At 50.2% G+C, this 22,568-nt stretch overlaps 1 protein-coding gene across 1 annotated transcript; it reads right to left on the bottom strand.

The window, feature by feature from the left end:
- Nucleotides 1-20,455: 20,455 nt before the first annotated feature.
- LOC125506338 (chitinase 11-like) lies at nt 20,456-21,698 on the bottom strand. The gene is made up of 3 exons (XM_087522205.1): nt 21,346-21,698; nt 21,166-21,238; nt 20,456-21,038 (listed from the first exon to the last, which is right to left on the bottom strand). The coding sequence occupies exons 1-3, from the start codon at nt 21,638-21,640 to the stop codon at nt 20,648-20,650; spliced, it is 759 nt and encodes a 252-aa protein (XP_087378331.1). The 5' UTR covers nt 21,641-21,698; the 3' UTR covers nt 20,456-20,647.
- Between the last annotated feature and the right edge of the window lie 870 nt (nt 21,699-22,568).

Genomic DNA, 22,568 nt, shown 5'->3' with positions numbered 1-22,568 from the left:
TGACATCAGGCACAACCAAGGGGCGCTGCATAGGAGCAGTTTGCAACATAGGTGACACATGTGAGAGCCCACTCAGAACAGCCTCAGCTCGATCTAGAAAGTTCCCCATCTGAAGCATCCAACCTTGCACGGAGTCAACGACATCGCGCAGAGGTTGAACCGTTTCCTCGAGTCGAAAGGAAGCCGTGTTGAGGAGCTCAGACCGCAGCAGCTCCGCTTGTCCCTCCATGGCGGACCGCAACGACACATCTGCCACGGCCATAGAGGCAACAGGAGCAGAAACAATGGATGCCCAGGAATCATGACGAAACGTCTTAGGGAGGAGTGGGGCTTCTATCTGGGCTTGGCGAGGAGCTGGAGCTTCATGATGCTCGGCGACGGGGCAGGTCAAAGGCGATGTGGCAAGACTTGCCAACAAGTTGAGCGGACGCCAGGCGTTGCGACATCCGCGTGTGCGGTGGCCATTCTCAAGGCACCGAGAGCACCTAAAGGGGTCTCTGCAATCCGCTGCACGATGCCCATGAAAAAGGCATCTACAACATCGACCACGAAGCCAAGCTGGAAGGGGGCGAGGAGCCACTGCAGGAGCTGGCGGCGTTGAATGACACGGGCCTCGCCGTGGCAAAACCTTCCTCCAACCCCCACAAGCCTCTGCCTCATGCACCATGCACGGCCGAGCGGGCGGTTCTGAGCATTTGGCAGCCGATGTTGATGTTCGCGGGACTAGCTCTTCATCGTCTTCGTCTTCATCTTTAGCTACGAGGGAGCTCCACGAAATAGGCTACCCTGTGGCGGGGCCCAAAAGCCTCAGATTCATTGCGCTAGGCCCGTGCTAGAGCAACAGCCCGCCAGAGGTGAGGCCACTCGAACCATCAGGCACCAACCTGGGGTCGGCCTGAGTGTCCTCGGCTGCAACATCTCGACACGGAGGAGCTCGGGAGTAGGCCCAGGGACGGCGGCGGGAGCAAAGCCAGATCGCATCAGGGGCAGAGCGGCCGAGGCCATCGTCGTGGGCGACAGCAGCAAGCGGTCGGAGGCAACGGCCAGAGTGAAGGAAATATGCCCTAGAGGCAATAATAAAGTTATTGTTTATTTCCTTATATCATGATAAATATTTATTATTCATGCTAGAATTGTATTATCCGGAAACATAATACTTGTGTGAATACCTAGACAAACTAAACTTCACTAGTGTGCCTCTACTTGACTAGCTCGTTAATCAAAGATGGTTATGTTTCCTAACCATAGACATGTGTTGTCATTTGATTAATGGAATCACATCATTAGGAGAATGATGTGATTGACATGACCCATTCCATTAGCTTAGCACCCGATCGTTTAGTATGTTGCTATTGCTTTCTTCATGACTTATACATGTTCCTATGACTATGAGATTATGCAACTCCCGTTTGCCGGAGGAACACTTTGTGTGCTACCAAACGTCACAACATAACTGGGTGATTATAAAGGAGCTCTACAGGTGTCTCCAAAGATACATGTTGGGTTGGCGTATTTCGAGATTAGGATTTGTCACTCCGATTGTCGGAGAGGTATCTCTGGGCCCTCTCGGTAATGCACATCACATAAGCCTTGCAAACATTGCAACTAATGAGTTCGTTGCGAGATGATGTATTACGAAATGAGTAAAGAGACTTGCCGGTAACGAGATTGAACTAGGTATAGAGATACTGACGATTGAATCTCGGGCAAGTAACATACCGATGACAAAGGGAACAAAGTATGCTGTTATGCGGTCTGACCGATAAAAGATCTTCGTAGAATATGTGGGAGCCAATATGAGCATCCAGGTTCCGCTATTGGTTATTGACCGGAGACATGTCTCGGTCATGTCTACATTATTCTCGAACCCGTAGGGTCCGCACGCTTAACGTTACGATGACAGTTTCATTATGAGTTTATATATTTTGATGTACCGAAGTTTGTTCGGAGTCCCGGATGTGATCACGGACATGACGAGGAGTCTCGAAATGATCGAGACATAAAGATTGATATATTGGACGGCTATATTCGGATACCGGAAGTGTTCCAGGTAATTTCGGAAAAAACCGGAGTGCCGGAGGGTTACGGGAACCCCCCCCCCCCCCCGGGAGAAGTAATGGGCTTTATGGGCCCTAGTGGAGAGAGAGGGGCGGCCAGGTGGGCCGCGCGCCCCCTCCCCCTCTGGTCCGAATTGGACTAGGAGAGGGGGGCGGCGCCCCCCTTTCCTTCTCCCTCTCCCCCTTCCTTTCCCCCTCCTAGTAGGAGTAGGAAAGAGGGGAGTCCTACTCCTACTAGGAGGAGGACTCCTCCTTGGCGCGCCCAAGGGCCAGCCGGCCTCCCCCCCTTGCTCCTTTATATATGGGGGCAAGGGGGCACCTCTAGACACACAAGTTGATCTTCAAGATCGTTCTCTTAGCCGTGTGCGGTGCCCCCCTCCACCATAGTCCTCGATAATATTGTAGTGGTGCTTAGGCGAAGCCCTGCGACAGTAGAACATCAAGATCGTCACCACACCGTCATGCTGACGGAACTCTTCCCCGAAACTTTGCTGGATCGGAGTCCGGGGATCGTCATCGAGCTGAACGTGTGCTAGAACTCGGAGGTGTCGTAGTTTCGGTGCTTGATCGGTCGGGCCGTGAAGACGTACGACTACATCAACCGCGTTGTCATAACGCTTCCGCTGTCGGTCTATGAGGGTACGTAGATTACACTCTCCCCTCTCGTTGCTATGCATCACCATGATCTTGCGTGTGCGTAGAATTTTTTTTGAAATTACTACGTTCCCCATCAGTGGCATCCGAGCCTGGTTTTATGCGTTGATGTTGTGCACGAGTAGAACACAAGTGAGTTGTGGGCGATATAAGTCATACTGCTTACCAGCATGTCATACTTTGGTTCGGCGATATTGTTGGATGAAGCGGCCCGGACCGACATTACGCGTACGCTTACGCGAGACTGGTTCTACCGACGTGCTTTGCACACAGGTGGCTGGCGGGTGTCAGTTTCTCCAACTTTAGTTGAACCGAGTGTGGCTACGCCCGGTCCTTGCGAAGGTTAAAACAGCACCAACTTGACAAACTATCGTTGTGGTTTTTGATGCGTAGGTAAGATTGGTTCTTGCTTAAGCCCGTAGCAGCCACGTAAAACTTGCAACAAACAAAGTAGAGGACGTCTAACTTGTTTTTGCAGGGCATGTTGTGATGTGATATGGTCAAGACATGATGCTAAATTTTATTGTATGAGATGATCATGTTTTGTAACCGAGTTATCGGCAACTGGCAGGAGCCATATGGTTGTCGCTTTATTGTATGCAATGCAATCGCCCTGTAATGCTTTACTTTATCACTAAGCGGTAGCAATAGTCGTAGAAGTATAAGATTGGCGAGATGACAACGATGCTACGATGGAGATCAAGGTGTCGCGCCGGTGACGATGGTGATCATGACGGTGCTTCGAAGATGGAGATCGCAAGCACAAGATGATGATGGCCATATCATATCACTTATATTGATTGCATGTGATGTTTACCTTTTATGCATCTTATCTTGCTTTGATTGACGGTAGCATTTTAAGATGATCTCTCACTAATTATCAAGAAGTGTTCTCCCTGAGTATGCACCGTTGCGAAAGTTCTTCGTGCTGAGACACCACGTGATGATCGGGTGTGATAGGCTCTATGTTCAAATACAACGGGTGCAAAACAGTTGCACACGCGGAATACTCAGGTTATACTTGACGAGCCAAGCATATACAGATATGGCCTCGGAACACGGAGACCGAAAGGTCGAGCGTGAATCATATAGTAGATATGATCAACATAGTGATGTTCACCAATGAAACTACTCCATCTCACGTGATGATCGGACATGGTTTAGTTGATTTGGATCACGTGGTCACTTAGAGGATTAGAGGGATGTCTATCTAAGTGGGAGTTCTTTAGTAATATGATTAATTGAACTTAAATTTATCATGAACTTAGTACCTGATAGTATCTTGCTTGTTTATGTTTGATTGTAGATAGATGGCCCGTGCTATTGTTCCATTGAATTTTAATGCGTTCCTTGAGAAAGCAAAGTTGAAAGATGATGGTAGCAATTACACGGACTGGGTCCGTAACTTGAGGATTATCCTCATTGCTGCACAGAAGAATTACGTCCTGGAAGCACCGCTGGGTGCCAAGCCTGCTGCTGGAGCAACACCAGATGTTATGAATGTCTGGCAGAGCAAAGCTGGTGACTACTCAATAGTTCAGTGTGTCATGCTTTACGGCTTAGAATGGGACTTCAACGACGTTTTGAACGTCATGGAGCATATGAGATGTTCCAGGAGTTGAAGTTAATATTTCAAGCAAATGCCCGGATTGAGAGATATGAAGTCTCCAATAAGTTCTATAGTTGCAAGATGGAGGAGAATAGTTCTGTCAGTGAGCATATACTCAAAATGTCTGGGTATAATAATCACTTGATTCAATTGGGAGTTAATCTTCCAGATGATTGCGTCATTGACAGAATTCTCCAATCACTTCCACCTAGCTACAAGAGCTTCGTGATGAACTATAATATGCAAGGGATGGTTAAGACAATTCCCGAGCTCTTCGCAATGCTAAAAGCTGCGGAGGTAGAAATCAAGAAGGAGCATCAAGTGTTGATGGTCAACAAAACCACTAGTTTCAATAAAAAGGGCAAAGGGAAGAAGAAGGGGAACTTCAAAAAGAACAGCAAGCAAGTTGCTGCTCAGGAGAAGAAACCCAAATCTGGACCTAAGCCTAAAACTGAGTGCTTCTACTGCAAACAGACTGGTCACTGGAAGCGGAACTGCCCCAAGTATTTGGCGGATAAGAAGGATGGCAAGGTGAACAAAGGTATATATGATATACATGTTATTGATGTGTACCTTACTAATGCTCGCAGTAGCACCTGGGTATTTGATACTGGTTCTGTTGCTATTATTTGCAACTCGAAACAGGGACTACGGATTAAGCGAAGATTGGCTAAGGACGAGGTGACGATGCGCATGGGAAATGGTTCCAAAGTCGATGTGATCGCGGTCGGCACGCTACCTCTGCATCTACCTTCGGGATTAGTATTAGACCTAAATAATTGTTATTTGGTGCCAGCGTTGAGCATGAACATTATATCTGGATCTTGTTTGATGCGAGACGGTTATTCATTTAAATCAGAGAATATTGGTTGTTCTATTTATATGAGTAATATCTTTTATGGTCATGCACCCTTGAAGAGTGGTCTATTCTTATTAAATCTCGATAGTAGTGACACACATATTCATAATGTTGAAGCCAAAAGATGCAGAGTTGATAATGATAATGCAACTTATTTGTGGCACTGCCGTTTAAGTCATATCGGTGTAAAGCACATGAAGAAACTCCATACTGATGGACTTTTGGAACCACTTGATTATGAATCACTTGGTACTTGCGAACCATGCCTTATGGGAAAGATGACCAAAACACCGTTCTCCGGTACTATGGAGAGAGCAACAGATTTGTTGGAAATCATACATACAAATGTATGTGGTCCGATGAATGTTGAGGCTCGTGGCGGATATCGTTATTTTCTCACCTTCACAGATGACTTAAGCAGATATGGGTATATCTACTTAATGAAACATAAGTCTGAAACATTTGAAAAGTTCAAAGAATTTCAGAGTGAAGTTGAAAATCATCGTAACAAGAAAATAAAATTCCTACGATCTGATCGTGGAGGAGAATATTTGAGTTACGAGTTTGGTGTACATTTGAAACAATGCGGAATAGTTTCGCAACTCACGCCACCCGGAACACCACAGCGTAATGGTGTGTCCGAACGTCGTAATCGTACTTTACTAGATATGGTGCGATCTATGATGTCTCTTACTGATTTACCGCTATCGTTTTGGGGTTATGCTTTAGAGACGGCCGCATTCACGTTAAATAGGGCACCATCGAAATACGTTGAGACGACGCCTTATGAACTATGGTTTGGCAAGAAACCGAAGTTGTCGTTTCTTAAAGTTTGGGGCAATGATGCTTATGTGAAAAAGCTTCAACCTGATAAGCTTGAACCCAAATTGGAGAAATGTGTCTTCATAGGATATCCAAAGGAAACTATTGGATACACCTTCTATCACAGATCCGAAGGCAAGACTTTTGTTGCTAAATTCGGAAACTTTCTAGAGAAGGAGTTTCTCTCGAAAGAAGTGAGTGGGAGGAAAGTAGAACTTGATGAGGTAACTATACCTGCTCCCTTATTGGAAAGTAGTACATCACAGAAACCGGTTTCTGTGACACCTACACCAATTAGTGAGGAAGCTAATGATGATGGTCATGAAACTTCAGAACAAGTTACTACTGAACCTCGTAGATCAACCAGAGTAAGATCCGCACCAGAGTGGTATGGTAATCCTGTTCTGGAAGTCATGATACTAGATCATGATGAACCTACGAACTATGAAGAAGCGATGGTGAGCCCAGATTCTGCAAAATGGCTTGAAGCCATGAAATCTGAGATGGGATCCATGTATGAGAACAAAGTATGGACTTTGGTTGACTTGCCCAAAGATCGGCAAGCAATTGAGAATAAATGGATCTTCAAGAAGAAGACTGACGCTGACGGTAATGTTACTGTCTACAAAGCTCGACTTGTCGCAAAAGGTTTTCGACAAGTTCAAGGGATTGACTACGATGAGACCTTCTCACCCGTAGCGATGCTTAAGTTTGTCTGACTCATGTTAGCAATTGTCGCATTTTATGATTATGAAATTTGGCAGATGGATGTCAAAACTGCATTCCTGAATGGATTTCTGGAAGAAGAGTTGTATATGATGCAGCCGGAAGGTTTTGTCGATCCAAAGGGAGCTAACAAAGTGTGCAAGCTCCAGCGATCCATTTATGGACTGGTGCAAGCCTCTCGGAGTTGGAATAAACGCTTTGATAATGTGATCAAAGCATTTGGTTTTGTACAGACTTTTGGAGAAGCCTGTATTTACAAGAAAGTGAGTGGGAGCTCTGTAGCATTTCTGATATTATATGTAGATGACATATTACTAATCGGAAATGATATAGAATTTCTAGATAGCATAAATGGATACTTGAATAAGAGTTTTTCAATGAAAGACCTCGGTGAAGCTGCTTACATATTGGGCATTAAGATCTATAGAGATAGATCAAGACGCTTAATTGGACTTTCACAAAGCACATACCTTGACAAAATTTTGAAGAAGTTCAAAATGGATCAAGCAAAGAAAGGATTCTTGCCTATGTTACAAGGTGTGAAATTGAGTAAGACTCAATGCCCGACCACTGCAGAAGATAGAGAGAAAATGAAAGATGTTCCCTATGCTTCAGCCATAGGCTCTATCATGTATGCAATGATGTGTACCAGACCTGATGTATGTCTTGCTATAAGTCTAGCAGGGAGGTACCAAAGTAATCCAGGAGTGGATCACTGGACAGCGGTCAAGAACATCCTGAAATACCTGAAAAGGACTAAGGATATGTTTCTCGTATATGGAGGTGACAAAGAGCTCATCGTAAATGGTTACGTTGATGAAAGCTTTGACACTGATCTGGACGATTCTAAATCACAAACCGGATACGTGTTTACATTAAATGGTGGAGCTGTCAGTTGGTGCAGTTCTGAACAAAGCATTGTGGCGGGATCTACATGTGAAGCGGAGTACATAGCTGCTTCGGAAGCAGCAAACGAAGGAGTCTGGATGAAGGAGTTCATATCCGATCTAGGTGTCATACCTAGTGCATCGGGTCCAATAAAATCTTTTATGACAATACTGGTGCAATTGCCTTGGCAAAGGAATCTAGATTTCACAAGAGAACCAAACACATCAAGAGACGCTTCAATTCCATCCGAGATCTGGTCCAGGTGGGAGACATAGAGATTTGCAAGATACATACGGATCTGAATGTAGCAGACCCGTTGACTAAGCCTCTTCCACGAGCAAAACATGATCAGCACCAAAGCTCCATGGGTGTTAGAATCATTACTGTGTAAATCTAGATTATTGACTCTAGTGCAAGTGGGAGACTGAAGGAAATACGCCCTAGAGGCAATAATAAAGTTATTATTTATTTCCTTATATCATGATAAATGTTTATTATTCATGCTAGAATTGTATTATCCAGAAACATAATACTTGTGTGAATACATAGACAAACTAAACGTCACTAGTGTGCCTCTACTTGACTAGCTCGTTTATCAAAGATGGTTATGTTTCCTAACCATAGACATGTGTTGTCATTTGATTAATGGAATCACATCATTAGGAGAATGATGTGATTGACATGACCCATTCCATTAGCTTAGCACCCGATCGTTTAGTATGTTGCTATTGCTTTCTTCATGACTTATACATGTTCCTATGACTATGAGATTATGCAACTCCCTTTTTCCGGAGGAACACTTTGTGTGCTACCAAACGTCACAACATAACTGGGTGATTATAAAGGAGCTCTACAGGTGTCTCCAAAGATACATGTTGGGTTGGCGTATTTCGAGATTAGGATTTGTCACTCCGATTGTCGGAGAGGTATCTCTGGGCCCTCTCGGTAATGCACATCACATAAGCCTTGCAAGCATTGCAACTAATGAGTTAGTTGCGAGATGATGTATTACGAAACGAGTAAAGAGACTTGCCGGTAACGAGATTGAACTAGGTATAGAGATACTGACGATCGAATCTCGGGCAAGTAACATACCGATGACAAAGGGAACAAAGTATGTTGTTATGCGGTCTGACCGATAAAAGATCTTCGTAGAATATGTGGGAGCCAATATGAGCATCCAGGTTTCGCTATTGGTTATTGACCGGAGACATGTCTCGGTCATGTCTACATTATTCTCGAACCCATAGGGTCCGCACGCTTAACGTTACGATGACAGTTTCATTATGAGTTTATATATTTTGATGTACCGAAGTTTGTTCGGAGTCCCGGATGTGATCACGGACATGACAAGGAGTCTCAAAATGATCGATACATAAAGATTGATATATTGGACGGCTATATTCGGACACCGGAAGTGTTCCGGGTGATTTCAGAGAAAACCGGAGTGCCGGAGGGTTACTGGAACCCCTCCCCCCCCCGGAGAAGTAATGGGCTTTATGGGCCCTAGTGGAGAGAGAGGGGCGGCCAGGGTGGGCCGCGCGCCCCCTCCCCCTCTGGTCCGAATTGGACTAGGAGAGGGAGGGCGGCGCCCCCCTTTCCTTCTCCCTCTCCCCCTTCCTTTCCCCCTCCTAGTAGGAGTAGGAAAGAGGGGAGTCCTACTCCTACTAGGAGGAGGACTCCTCCTCCTTGGCGCGCCCAAGGGCCGGCCGGCCTCCCCCCCCCCTTGCTCCTTTATATACGGTGGCAAGGGGGCATGAGGGAGTCCTGGATTAGGGGGTGTCCGGATGGCCGGACTATACCTTCAGCCGGACTCCTGGACTATGAAGATACAAGATTGAAGACTCCGTCCCGCATCCGGAAGGGACTTTCCTTGGCATGGAAGGCAAGCTTGGCGATACAGATATGAAGATCTCCTACCATTGTAACCGACTCTATGTAACCCTAACCCTATCTGGTGTCTATATAAACCGGAGGGTTTTGGTCCGTAGGACAACATACACATCAACAATCATACCATAGGCTAGCTTCTAGGGTTTAGCCTCCTCGATCTCATGGTAGATCTACTCTTGTACTACCCATATCATCAATATTAATCAAGCAGGACGTAGGGTTTTACCTCCATCGAGAGGGCCCGAACCTGGGTAAAACTTCGTGTCCCTTGTCTCCTGTTACCATCCGGCCTAGACGCACAGTTCGGGACCCCCTACCCGAGATCCGCCGGTTTTGACACCGACATTGGTGCTTTCATTGAGAGTTCCTCTGTGTCGTCGCCGTCAGGCTCTATGGCTCCTACGATCATAGATAGCGATGCAGTCCAGGGTGAGACCTTCCTCCCCGGACAGATCTTCATCTTCGGCGGCTTCGCACTGCGGGCCAATTCGCTTGGCCGTCTGGAGCAGATCGAAAGCTACGCCCCTGGCCGTCAGGTCAGATTCAGAAATTTAAACTACACGGCTGACATCCGCGGGGACTTGATCTTCGACGGATTCGAGCCACTGCCGAGCGCACCGCACTGTCACGACGAGCATGATCTAGCTCTGTCGCCAAACAGTGCCCTGGAGGCCGCATCTGCATCGGCTCCGACCCTTAATTCGGAGCAACTGCGCCGATCGAGGATGGGCGGTTGGACGCCACCTTGGGGGCTGCAACCCCAACGGCGATTGAGCCAAGCACCAGCCCCGTACTCTGCGAGACCCGTGACTCCAAGGAGCTGGACTCCTCTCCGGACTCCGATCCCCCCGCGCCCCTGCCGATCGAATTCGATTGGGCGCCGATAATGGAGTTCACTGCCGCGGACATCTTTCAGCACTCGCCTTTTGGCGATATCCTGAAGTCACTGAAGTCCTTCTCTTTATCAGGAGAGCCCTGGCCGGACTACGGTCAGCAAGGTTGGGGTACGGACGATGAAGAAATTCAAAGCCCACCCACCACCCACTTTGTAGCCATTGTCGACGACTTAACTGACATGCTCGACTTCGACTCCGAAGATATCGATGGTATGGACGCCGATGAAGGAGATGATGAAGAACCAGCGCCTACTAGGCCCTGGAAAGCCACCTCGTCATATGACATATACATGGTGGACACCCCAAAAGAGGGAGATGGCGATGGAACAGCGGAGGATGACCCCTCCAAGAAACAGCCTAAGTGTTGGCGTCAGCGGCGCCGCTCAAAATCCCGCCAAAACAAACACGGTGATTCCAGCACGGGAGATAATAATACTCCGGAAAGCGCCAAAGAAAACCCCCTCCAGCAAGATTTAGCACAGGAGGATGGAGAAACCAGCCCTCACAAAAGAGCGGCGGATAGAGAGGTCGAGGACGATAATTATATGCCTCTCTCCGAAGACGAGGCAAGCCTCGACGACGACGAATTCGTCATGCCAGAGGATCCCATCGAGCAAAAGCGTTTTCAATGCAGGCTTATGACCACGGCAAGAAGCCTCAAGAAAAAACAGCAACAGCTTAGGGCTGATCAAGATTTGCTAGTCGACAGATGGACTGAAGTCCTTGCGGCCGAAGAGCATAAACTCGAACGCCCCTCCAAGAGCTACCCAAAGCGCAGGTTGCTACCCCGATTAGAGGAGGAAGCACTTGATGCGGCCGACCGGCCACCTCGTGGTCGCGACAGAGAGGCCTCTCGGCCCTCCACTCAAGCCGCACCCCGTACCAAGGCGCGGGAATATGCGTCAGACTTACGAGACATGTTGGAGGACAAGGCAAGGCAAACAAGACCGATCTACAGATCACGTGGGCGCCCCGCGGCTCGAGACGGTAACCGTCACGCCGGCCACAAATTCGGCGGGGTCGAACACAGTAGGCAAGGCTCATTGGAGCTACGTCATGATATAGCCCAATACAGAGGCGCCGCACACCCACTCTGCTTTACAGACGAAATAATGGATCATCAAATTCCCGAGGGTTTCAAACCCGTAAACATCGAATCATATGATGGCACAATAGATCCTGCGGTATGGATCGAGGATTATCTCCTTCATATCCACATGGCCCGTGGCGATGATTTCCACGCCATCAAATACCTCCCACTCAAGCTTAAAGGACCAGCTCGGCATTGTCTTAACAGCTTGCCAACAAGATCAATCAGTTGTTGGGAGGACCTGGAAGCCGCATTCCTCGACAATTTCCAGGGCACTTACGTGCGACCCCCAGACGCCGATGACCTAAGTCACGTCATTCAGCAGCCAGAGGAATCGGCCAGGCAATTCTGGACACGGTTCCTAACAAAGAAAAATCAAATAGTCGACTGTCCGGACGCTGAGGCCCTAGCAGCCTTCAAACACAATATCCGTGACGAGTGGCTGGCCCGGCACCTTGGACAGGAAAAGCCGAAATCTATGGCAGCACTCACGACACTCATGACCCGCTTTTGCGCGGGAGAAGACAACTGGCTTGCTCGTAGCAACAATATGACCAAGAACCCTGGTAATTCGGACACCAGGGACAGTAGTGGCAGGTCGCGTCGCAACAAGCAGAAGCGCCGCATTAACGGCGACAATGCTGAGGATACGACAGTTAATGCCAGATTCAGAGGCTCTAAATCCGGTCAGCGGAAAAAGCCATTCAAAAGGAATCCTAGGGGCCCGTCCAGTTTGGACCGAATACTCGAACGCTCGTGCCAGATACATGGCACCCCCGAAAAGCCAGCCAATCACACCAACAGGGATTGTTGGGTGTTCAAGCAGGCAGGTAAGATAAACGCCGAAAATGAAGACAAGGGGATGCATAGCGATGACGACGAGGAGCCCCGGCCGCCGAACAACAGTGGACAGAAGGGTTTTCCCCCACAAGTGCGGACGGTGAACATGATATACGCAACCCATGTCCCCAAAAGGGAGCGGAAGCGTGCGTTAAGGGACGTATACGCGGTAGAGCCAGTCGCCCCAATGTTCAACCCATGGTCCTCCTGCCCGATCACCTTTGATCGAAGGGACCATCCCACTAGCATCCGTCATGGCGGATTCGCCGCATTGGTTCTAGACCCAATTATTGACGGATTTCATCTCACTAGAGTCCTCATGGACGGCGGCAGCAGCCTAAACCTGCTTTACCAGGATACAGTGCGGAAAATGGGCATAGATCCATCAAGGATTAAGCCCACCAAAACGACCTTTAAAGGCATAATACCAGGTGTAGAGGCCAACTGTACAGGCTCAGTCACACTTGAAGTGGTCTTCGGATCTCCAGATAACTTCCGAAGTGAGGAGTTAATCTTCGACATAGTCCCGTTTCGTAGTGGCTATCACGCACTGCTCGGGTGAACCGCATTCGCTAAGTTCAACGCGGTACCGCATTACGCATACCTTAAGCTCAAGATGCCAGGCCCTCGAGGAGTAATTATGGTCAATGGAAACACCGAACGCTCCCTCCGAACGGAGGAGCACACGGCGGCCCTTGCAGCGGAAGTTCAAAGCAGCCTCTCCAGGCAGTTCTCCAGTCCGGCCACTAAACGATCGGACACCGTCAAGCGCGCCCGGAGTAACCTACAACAAGACCGCCTGGCACGATCCGAGCAGGCGTAGCAATGCGGCCCCAACCCCAACCCTCGCAAAAAGGCGACGCCAGTACTTCGCGTACATAACTACGCTCTAGAGATACCATGGGCACAGGGGGAGGGGCACCATCACGGCACGCCCAAAACACGGCTTCAACCATACCAGGGGCTGCCGATTTTTTAGTTTTCTCTTACTTTCAGGACTTCATCCTTCAGAAGGCCTGTTCGGCAGTTCAATTGCCGCACAAACAATGCAAGAACCAGGGAAGCAGACAAGCCACGCCGCACTACGGAACTCCCAGGTGGTCTCTATCATGAGCAGTATACCCATTCCGCATACTATTCCGCAGCTTGCCCCTGGAACGGACATGTTAACTAGTCCAACCTTCCACTTATCGCATTATTTATATCGTTCTGCTTTGATCGAAGCCCTTTTTAATAAATAATGCATAGCTTTAGTCTATTTTTGCATTAGCCTTTTTCTTCATATATGTTCCTTAACGACATGTTGCACCCGTACACGTTGGTACGGCCAAAATACGCCAGGGGATTTAGTACCCCTCAATATGGTGTAAGAAGTCCAAACACTTTAACAAGTGCGGCACCCCGAACTTATAGCATTATATGCATCGGCTTCGAATCATGTCTTGGGTCAATAGTTGGGTTTGCCCGGCTCCTATGTTTTGGTGCCTTACGTTCCGCTATATCGGCTAAGGTAGCACTAGGAGAACCACTGCGATTGTGCCCCAGTTGAGCTGGGTCGAGCACCTCAGTGGAGAAAGCTAAAACTGACTGTCATGATGAAGCGAGAGCTGGTCACTGTTCGAGAGGTTTTTTCGAGTCCCTAAAGACTTATGCCGCTTAGGGCGAGGAGCCGGCTCTGTCCGGCCAAGGCGTGGATAGCGCCCCAAAATCGGTCTTCCGAATACCAGGGGCTTCGCCGAAATTTAAAATTATAGAATTCTATGGCTAAGTGAGAGTGTTCACGCATTATAGTCCGATTGCCTTGTTCGTTGGGCTGAGTGCCTCCCTCGAAGGACCCAAACATGGGAAAAAGAGCGCTCAGGTTTATCCCCGAACACCCCAGCACTAGCGGCATGGGGGCAGAAGTCGACGACTCGCCATCTCTCAGAATTGATAAACAGCCGCACAGAAGGTAATATTTTAAATTCCAACAGCATTGCTTAGCGCATATAAACAAGTTTTTAGCGCACAGGACAAAACGAGCAAGTTTCACTCAAAAATTACATCCCTAGAACATTCATCGGCCACAAGGCGGGCACCCTTTAGAACATCCTTATAGTAATTCCCGGGCTTGCGATGCTCTTTCCCCGGCGGTGGCCCGTCCTTCACCAGCTTCTCAGCATCCAGCTTGCCCCAGTGCACCTTAGCACGGGCAAGGGCCCTACGGGCACCTTCAATGCAGACGAAGCGCTTGATGACTTCAAGCCTTGGACAGGCCTCCACCAACCGCCGCACCAGCCCGAAATAGCTCCCAGGCAGGGCCCCTCCAGGCCAGAGCCGAACAATGAGGCCCTTCATGGCCTGTTCGGCCGCCTTGTGGAGCTCGACCAGTTGCTTCAGCTGGTCACTCAGGGGCACGGGGTGTCCGGCCTCAGCGTACTGAGACCAGAACACCTTCTTTGTCGAGCTGCCCTCCTCGGCTCGATAGAATGCGGCAGCATCGGATACACTCCGGGGAAGATCTGTGATCGCTCCTGGAGAGCTCCGGATTCGGGTAAGTAACAAGTAACTCACGTTTATGTGTTTGCTTTGCATAAAGAATGCCTTACCCGCCGCTATCTTCTTCACCTCATCCAACTCCTGGAGGGTCTTCTGGGATTCGGCCTTGGCAGACTTGGCATTTTCAATAGCCACCGCGAGCTTGGACGCTCGCGTCTTTGAGTCAAGCTCCAAACTCTCATGCTTTTCCATGAGAGCCTGGAGCTCTTGCCGCACCTTGCCAACTTCGGCCTCATACTTCTCCCGCTCGGTGCGCTCCGAGGCTGCCCTCTTCTCGGCCTCGTCCAGCGCTTGCTTAAGGGTCGCCACCTCAGACGTGGCCCCTACAATAGCCATGATAATCCTGTCATTTTTTGCAATTGCACCTTTTTTATATATATTTAAACACGGTATTTCTTACCTACATTTTCCTCGAGCTGCTTCTTGGCATGACCGAGCTCCTGCTCGGACCGCTCGAGGTTCTGCTTTAGCGTGTCCACTTCTGCAGTCAGTGCGGTGGACGCAAGCAGACAAGCCTGCATACGCATATTGACTCCTTTTGTTAGACTCCTGCGAATTTTATTTGATCCTCTATTCGGCTTTTCTTCCCAAACGCCAAACAGAGCATCAGGGGCTACTGTCTATGCGGTAATATTATTTACACATTCTTTACTTACCTCAAAGCCTGTCAAAAGGCTAGTACAAGCTTCAGTCAGTCCGCTCTGGGCGGACTGAACCTTTTGGACCACCGCACTCATAATGGCACGGTGCTCCTCGTCGATGGAGGCGCCTTGGAGCACCTCCAACATATTGTCCGGCGCCTCCGGTTGGACGGGGGCCACCGGCACGGCGGACTTGCTCCTCTTGGAAGGAGGTCCCCCGCTGGACTCTGGAACCTCTGAAAGTTCCGGAGCGATGTCCGGCCTAGAGACGGACTTGGAGCCCCGAGGGGTTTCATCCCCTTTACTCCTGAAGTCCGGGAGGTTGCCTTGCGGCGCCTCCAGGACCACCTCCTCCCGGCTTGGAACCTGTTGAGACAACACTTCGGTGTCGTCCGTAGGGCGGGGGGAGGAAGCCGTCGGAAGCGAGTTCACATCCGACGAGTCCAGTGAGCCGCTCGACGACGCGTCGAGCCGGTCTTTGGGCGGGCTGCATAAACATATTCGACGTAAGGAAAGCTGTGCAATAAACGAATACTATGAATTACTCTAGTATCCGGATACTTACGATTTGGCCAGGGGCTTGGCCCTAGGCACCCACTCCTCTCCGCCGCCGTCGGCGTCGGTGGAGCAGTCCGGAGGAAGGGTTTTCCCCTTCTTGGACCCTTCGGCCTCCCCAGTTGGGGCGGCCTTCCTTTTCTTCCCTTCCCCCGCTGGAGGGGGAGGGGTCTCTTCTTCCTCCTCCTCGTCTTCGTGGGAGGAGTGCGTCTTGGATTCGTTGGATGATGAATCCGACACCTCCGGGCGTCGGGCACTCTTTCGAGTCCCCGTGGCCTTCTTCTTGACCTTCTTCTCCGGCACCACATAGGGTGCCGGAACCAGCAGCTTTGCCAAGCGAGCATCCACTAGGCCTTCGGGCAAAGGATCCGGACAGTTGATCTGTCCGGAGGTCACCTACCAATCATGTCAAAGGTAAAGGGAGTTTAGATCCCGCATGGAGTCAAACTATGAAAAACTGATACCCTGTAAAAGGAAAAAACAGCTTACCACGAGAGCGTGACGCTGCGCACTGAATCTTCGATCCTCAGTAGCGGATGCGGGAGCCTCGGCGCCCTTGAAAAGCACCTTCCAGGCATCTTCGTACGTCATGTCGAAGAGCCTGCTCAGAGTTTGGTGTCGCGCCGGGTTGAACTCCCACAGGTTGAAAGCCTGTTGTTGGCACGGGAGGATCAAGCGGATGAGCATAACCTGGACTACATTGACAAGTTTGAGCTTCTTGTCCACCAGGGTTTTGACGCATGTTTGGAGTCCGGTTAGCTCTCCTTTTTTACCCCACGACAGGCCCGTCTCTTTCCAGGACGTGAGCCGCGTTGGGGGTCCAGACCGGAACTCGGGGGGTGCGACCCATTCGGCGTCGCACAGCTCGGTGATGTAAAACCACCCCAATTGCCACCCCTTCAGGGTCTCCACAAAGGAGCCCTCGAGCCAGAGGACGTTGGCCATCTTGCCCACCATGGCGCCTCCGCACTCCGTCTGGCTGCCGCGCACCACCTTCGGCTTGACGTTGAAAGTCTTGAGCCAGAGCCCGAAATGGGGGCGGATGCGGAGGATGGCCTCGCACACGACGATAAACACCGAGATGTTGAGGACGAAGTTCGGGGCCAGATCGTGGAAATCCAGGCCGTAGTAGAACATGATCCCCCAGACAAATGGGTGGAGAGGGAAGCCCAGTCCGCGGAGGAAATGGGGGAGGAACACCACCCTCTCATGGGGCCTAGGGGTGGGGATGAGCTGCCCCTTTTCGGGGAGCCGGTACGAGATGTCGTTAGACAGGTATCCGGCCTTCCTCAGCTTTTTGATATGTCCCTCCGTGACGGAGGAGACCATCCACTTGCCTCCCGCTCCGGACATGGCTGGAGAAGGTTGAGGTTGGGAGTGCGGACTTGGGCGCTGGAGCTCGAGTGCGCAAGAATGGATAGGCGAAGGAGGAAGAAGGCGTAGGTGAAAAGGTGGATCTTTATCCCCTTATATGGGTGGACGCAGCTACATGTCCCCACCAGCCTGATAAAACTCGCTTATCTCCAAGCGCCATAATCGATGGCGCGGTTGGGTTACCCACGCCCGTATTGATGAGAATCCCAGAATAAGGGGACACGATCTCTGCTTTAACAAGACGTGCCAAGGAAACCGCCTCGCATAACGCGCTGAGATGGGACAGTAAAACGGTTCGAATAAAAGCTTGGCCGTGGTGTGATGTCACACTACGGAATACGTCAGCAGATTAGATTTGTGTAAATATTATTCTCTATATGGCAATATGTGGAAACTTATTTTTCAGAGCCAGACACTATCTTTGTGTTCAAAATCTTCTATGAAGTACTTAGAGGAGGAACCCGCCTTGCAATCCCGAAGACAATATGCGCGTCGGACTCATCGTCATTGAAGCCTGGTTCAGGGGCTACTGAGGGAGTCCTGGATTAGGGGGTGTCTGGATGGCCGGACTATACCTTCAGCCGGACTCCTGGACTATGAAGAATACAAGATTGAAGACTCCGTCCCGCGTCCGGAAGGGACTTTCCTTGGCGTGGAAGGCAAGCTTGGCGATACGGATATGAAGATGTCCTACCATTGTAACCGACTCTATGTAACCCTAACCCTATCCGGTGTCTATATAAACCGGAGGGTTTTGGTCCGTAGGACAACATACACATCAACAATCATACCATAGGCTAGCTTCTAGGGTTTAGCCTCCTCTCTCTCGTGGTAGATCTACTCTTGTACTACCCATATCATCAATATTAATCAAGCAGGACGTAGGTTTTACCTCCATTGAGAGGGCCCGAACCTGGGTAAAACTTCGTGTCCCTTGTCTCCTGTTACCATCCGGCCTAGACGCACAGTTCGGGACCCCCTACCCGAGATCCGCCGGTTTTGACACCGACAGGGCACCTCTAGACACACAAGTTGATCTTCAAGATCGTTCTCTTAGTCGTGTGCGATGCCCCCCTCCACCATAGTCCTCGATAATATTGTAGTGGTGCTTAGGCGAAGCCCTGCGACAGTAGAACATCAAGATCGTCACCACGCCGTCATGCTGACGAAACTCTTCCCCGACACTTTGCTGGATCGGAGTCCGGGGATCGTCATCGAGCTGAACGTGTGCTAGAACTCGGAGGTGCCGTAGTTTCGGTGCTTGATCAGTCAGGCCGTGAATACGTACGACTACATCAACCGCGTTGTCATAACGCTTCCGCTGTCGGTCTATGAGGGTACGTAGATTACACTCTCCCCTCTCGTTGCTATGCATCACCATGATCTTGTGTGTGCGTAGGAAATTTTTTGAAATTACTACGTTCCCCATCACAGAGCAGCAAGGGAGGCGGCCGGTGGTGTCCGAGTGGCTGCCGTCATCGTGGGCGGCAGCAGCAAGCCGACGGAGGCGCCAACAGCAATGGTGGCTGCCGGAGGTGTCGGAGTGGCCGTTGTCGTCGCGGGTGAAAGCAGCAAGCCGGCAGAGGCGTCAGCAGAGGGAACGTCGACCAGGGCAGCAAGGGCGGTGGCCGGTGGTGCCGGAGTGGCCGCCGTCGTCGCGGACTTGCGGAGGTGGCCTCGGATGGCCGGGCCTGCCCTGCGGAGGGCGAGGGCCGCCGCGGCAAGCGCAGCAACGGGAGCTGGGGCAGCGGACGGCGAGGTCGGAGAGGCTGCCGGCTGGGAGGCACGCGAGCTCAGCTGCATCGTCCAGGGAGGTGGAGGAGCTCGTAGGAGGGGCGGTGGAAAGAGGACGTGTCAGAGGTCCCATATCTGGTCACGGCGGGAGCAGGGGACGCTGGAGGAAGAAGATCAGGTCGGCGCCGCCGGCGCGCTCACCCGTCCCAGGCGAGGACGCGAGAGCCTTTCTCGCACGGCCATCTGTGACTAGTTAGTTTGGAAAGCTTCATCAGTAAACTAAAGTACCCCCTCCATTAAACTAATATAAGATGTTTTATATTTTAAAAAAGACGTTTTAGATTATTCAAATAGTGATCTAAAACATCTTATATTATACTCCTTCTGTAAACTATTAGTTTACGGAGGGAGTATTAGTTTACACAGGTAGACTATGTACATATCTATGATCGCAAAAAAAAAGACTATGTACATATCTATCGCAGTAGTGAGACTAGCTTCGACTCGCCTCATGTGCCAAGCTAGTAGGCCGATCCAGTATTGCAGCTCCCTCTGCGCGAGTTTGTTTTCTTTATTCTGCCCTGTGTTCTTCTTTTGGTTTACACTATTTTACAACGGTTTTCAGTTTTTCCTTTTATTTGTTTCCCTTTTTTCGTGTTTCTTTGGTTTTCTTTGTTTATTTCTTTATTTTCTATTTTCACCTTTTTAACACATGACTACTTTTTAACATTGTACATTTTTTATATATATTAGGAATTTTTTTATGCACATTCAGTATTTTTAAAATACCTACTATTAATTTTCCAAATAATATATGTTTTGATGTCTACTTTTTTTATACAAAATGTACATTTTATTAAACATCTAAAATAGTTTTTATACATGTTTCATATTTTATAAATATATGATTAATAATTTTTCAAATATATGTTTTTCAACATTTTAGAAATAGTACAATTTAAAAAAACAAATACATGTTGATTTTTTTTTGAATGAGAGCCTCCGTCGCAAGTCGGCGGAGGAGGTCTTCCTCGGCTTCAAGCACTGAACCACCGCCGCTCCCGCAGCTAGATCTGCGTTTTATCTATGTATGATGAGTACCGGTGTGCTGTGTGGTGAACTCTGTAGCGGGAAGTATTTTTTATCAATTTATTAAATTTGCAGTGAACTTTTGTGTGATCTATTTTGCCGGGCCGCATCACTTCCCGCAAAATCGTGTTAAGGTTAACTGTAAAACGATTTTGCGGAGGGGTATATAGCGCGTCTGCTAGAGTTGCGCTTAGTAGAACGTCACATGTCTTGATGATATCACACATCCAGATCGAAATGACCATACGCCATCATCTCTTACGGAAGAACACACTCTCAAAGGTTTTTGCCCTGCGGTTAGCTATATAGCTTTTATTCTTCTTGTCACCACCAAGCAAGCACTGGAGCGAGCAACAATGAGTACTACTGGCTGACTAATCAATCAGCCACCGTGCCCGTACGGCTTCTGGTTGATGCAGGCCACGTTGCGGCCGAGCCGGACACGGAGCAGGCGGCAGCACCTCTTGTAGTACCCGACCCGATCCCTGCCCTGGGGCGTGCCGTGGCGCTTGCCGCACGCCAGCCCGCCGCTGATGATGTTGGTGGTCATGCCGTACCCGGGGAGCCTCCCGGCGCGGCGGTCCCTGCGCGACGGCCTCCAGCCGCCGGTCATCACGGCGTGGCACGACGGCGTCTTGTGCGCCCCATGTCGCGGCGTCATCCAGAACCAGATGGCCGTCTTGAAGGCCACCACGGGGTCGGTCGACACCAGGTCCGGCCTCCTCACCAGGTCCAGCCCCAGCGCGTCCCCGGCTCGCCGGTAGTTGTGCTCGCTGCGCATGCATACACATCACGGTGCGTGCGGTGTGATTAAAATCATCATGAACCAAGTGCCAGGTGAACGAGAAGAGGGAAGAACAAAGGTGCTCTTGGATCAGACAGAGTGTGTGTGCGTCTTACTGAGTGAGTTGCATGGGGCCTCGCCCGTAGTACTGATCGCCGGCCGGGCTCCGCTGCTTCACCCAGCAGTAACCTGCGCGCACGGGCACGTACGTACAGCGACGACATCACGCATGGCAGCAATCGTCAGAGTATACATGCACACGCGTCGGCAGAGAAAGGCAGAAGAGGAGATCATACCGGTGGTCTCGTGGGAGGTCTGCGCGAAGAAGGCGGCGAGCTCCCGGCGGCGGGTGGCCTGGTCGCCGGTGGTGCCGAAGCCGCGGAACGTGCTCGCGGCCTCCACGAACGCGTCGTAGGAGTAGAAGAAGGCGCCCCCGTCGCACCCGCCGTCGCCGCCGCCGTGGTGGCCCTGCCTCAGCATGGAGTAGAACGTGTCCCGCGTGACGATCGACGCCACGCTGCCGCTCGCGGGGACGGCCGCGGCCAGCAGCAGCGCCGCGCCGGCGAGAGCGAGCAGCCCGAAAACCCTCATGCTCCTCACACCTGAGCGAAAACCGTGTGATGTGAGACTAGAGTCTAGAGGAGCCTGGTTGCCTTTGTAGAGCGGGGCTGCGGTCTTTTCGTTGTATATTTCTGCGATGATCGTCATCAGGTACAGGGCTCGCACATGGCCTGAAAGTTACTACACGCTGCGGGGGTGGACTGATTGGTACGTCGGTTTTCGCGGATTTGGGCTGCGAGACACCGTTGCTGGAGCCGTGGTGTTCCCTCGGATCGGTGAATGGCTGAATGCAACGCAATGGCGCCATGCTATGCTGAAATCGGTCTCAATCGGCATATATGGCAATGCGATGTCGATCGTGGCAAGGCTTTGCACATGCTCTTGGCTCCGTGGGAGAGTCGTTGAGTCGAGGTCAGTACCCTGCCAAGGACGATGCACTGATTGCTACGGACGTAATTTTGATGGTTTGGAGTGTGCTACGTAACCTCGTGGAGTCGAGTCACACGGAGCCTCCTGTTCCTGTATGAAATCGGTGCATCTATTATTCACAAAGTTTTTTAAAATGGAGGAGGACCCCGGCCTCTGCATCTGAATGATGCATGCAGTCACTTTATTAATTATTCACACAAGACCTTATAAAGCCATACAACATTAAGACTAAAGCCACCGCGTAGGCAACATCTGTCGCTACTCATATCCAATTGATGAAGGGATGCTCATAGTTTGGGCCTAATATCAATCAGACCTTGCAGCCAAACCTAACATCTAAGAACTGAGGTCCCATCCAGGACGCCTGCCGGGTATGGGGCACCCACCGGTCCGGTGGACTCCTCAACCAGGACGTCTGCCGGGTATGAGGCCGCCACAGCCACCTGCCACCAATCCATCTTCAGAACTGTATTGCTGCATCAACCTTGCCCGGTCTAGCTGCCGTCGACGCCAACACGACGCCAGACCG

The sequence above is a fragment of the Triticum urartu genome, chromosome 5A, assembly GCF_056163025.1.
Source record: "Triticum urartu cultivar PI428250 chromosome 5A, HENAU_Tu73, whole genome shotgun sequence".
Lineage (NCBI taxonomy): Eukaryota > Viridiplantae > Streptophyta > Magnoliopsida > Poales > Poaceae > Triticum > Triticum urartu.
This window is presented reverse-complemented; position numbering and strand designations above follow the sequence as displayed.

Coding starts and splice junctions, on each gene's coding strand:
- LOC125506338 (XM_087522205.1), bottom strand. CDS start 21,640: ATGAGGGTTTTCGGGCTGCTCGCTCTCGCCGGCGCGGCGCTGCTGCTG. Junction 21,239..21,345: donor GACCTCCCACGAGACCACCG/GTATGATCTCCT, acceptor CCGTGCGCGCAG/GTTACTGCTGGGTGAAGCAG. Junction 21,039..21,165: donor GGCCCCATGCAACTCACTCA/GTAAGACGCACA, acceptor ATGCATGCGCAG/CGAGCACAACTACCGGCGAG.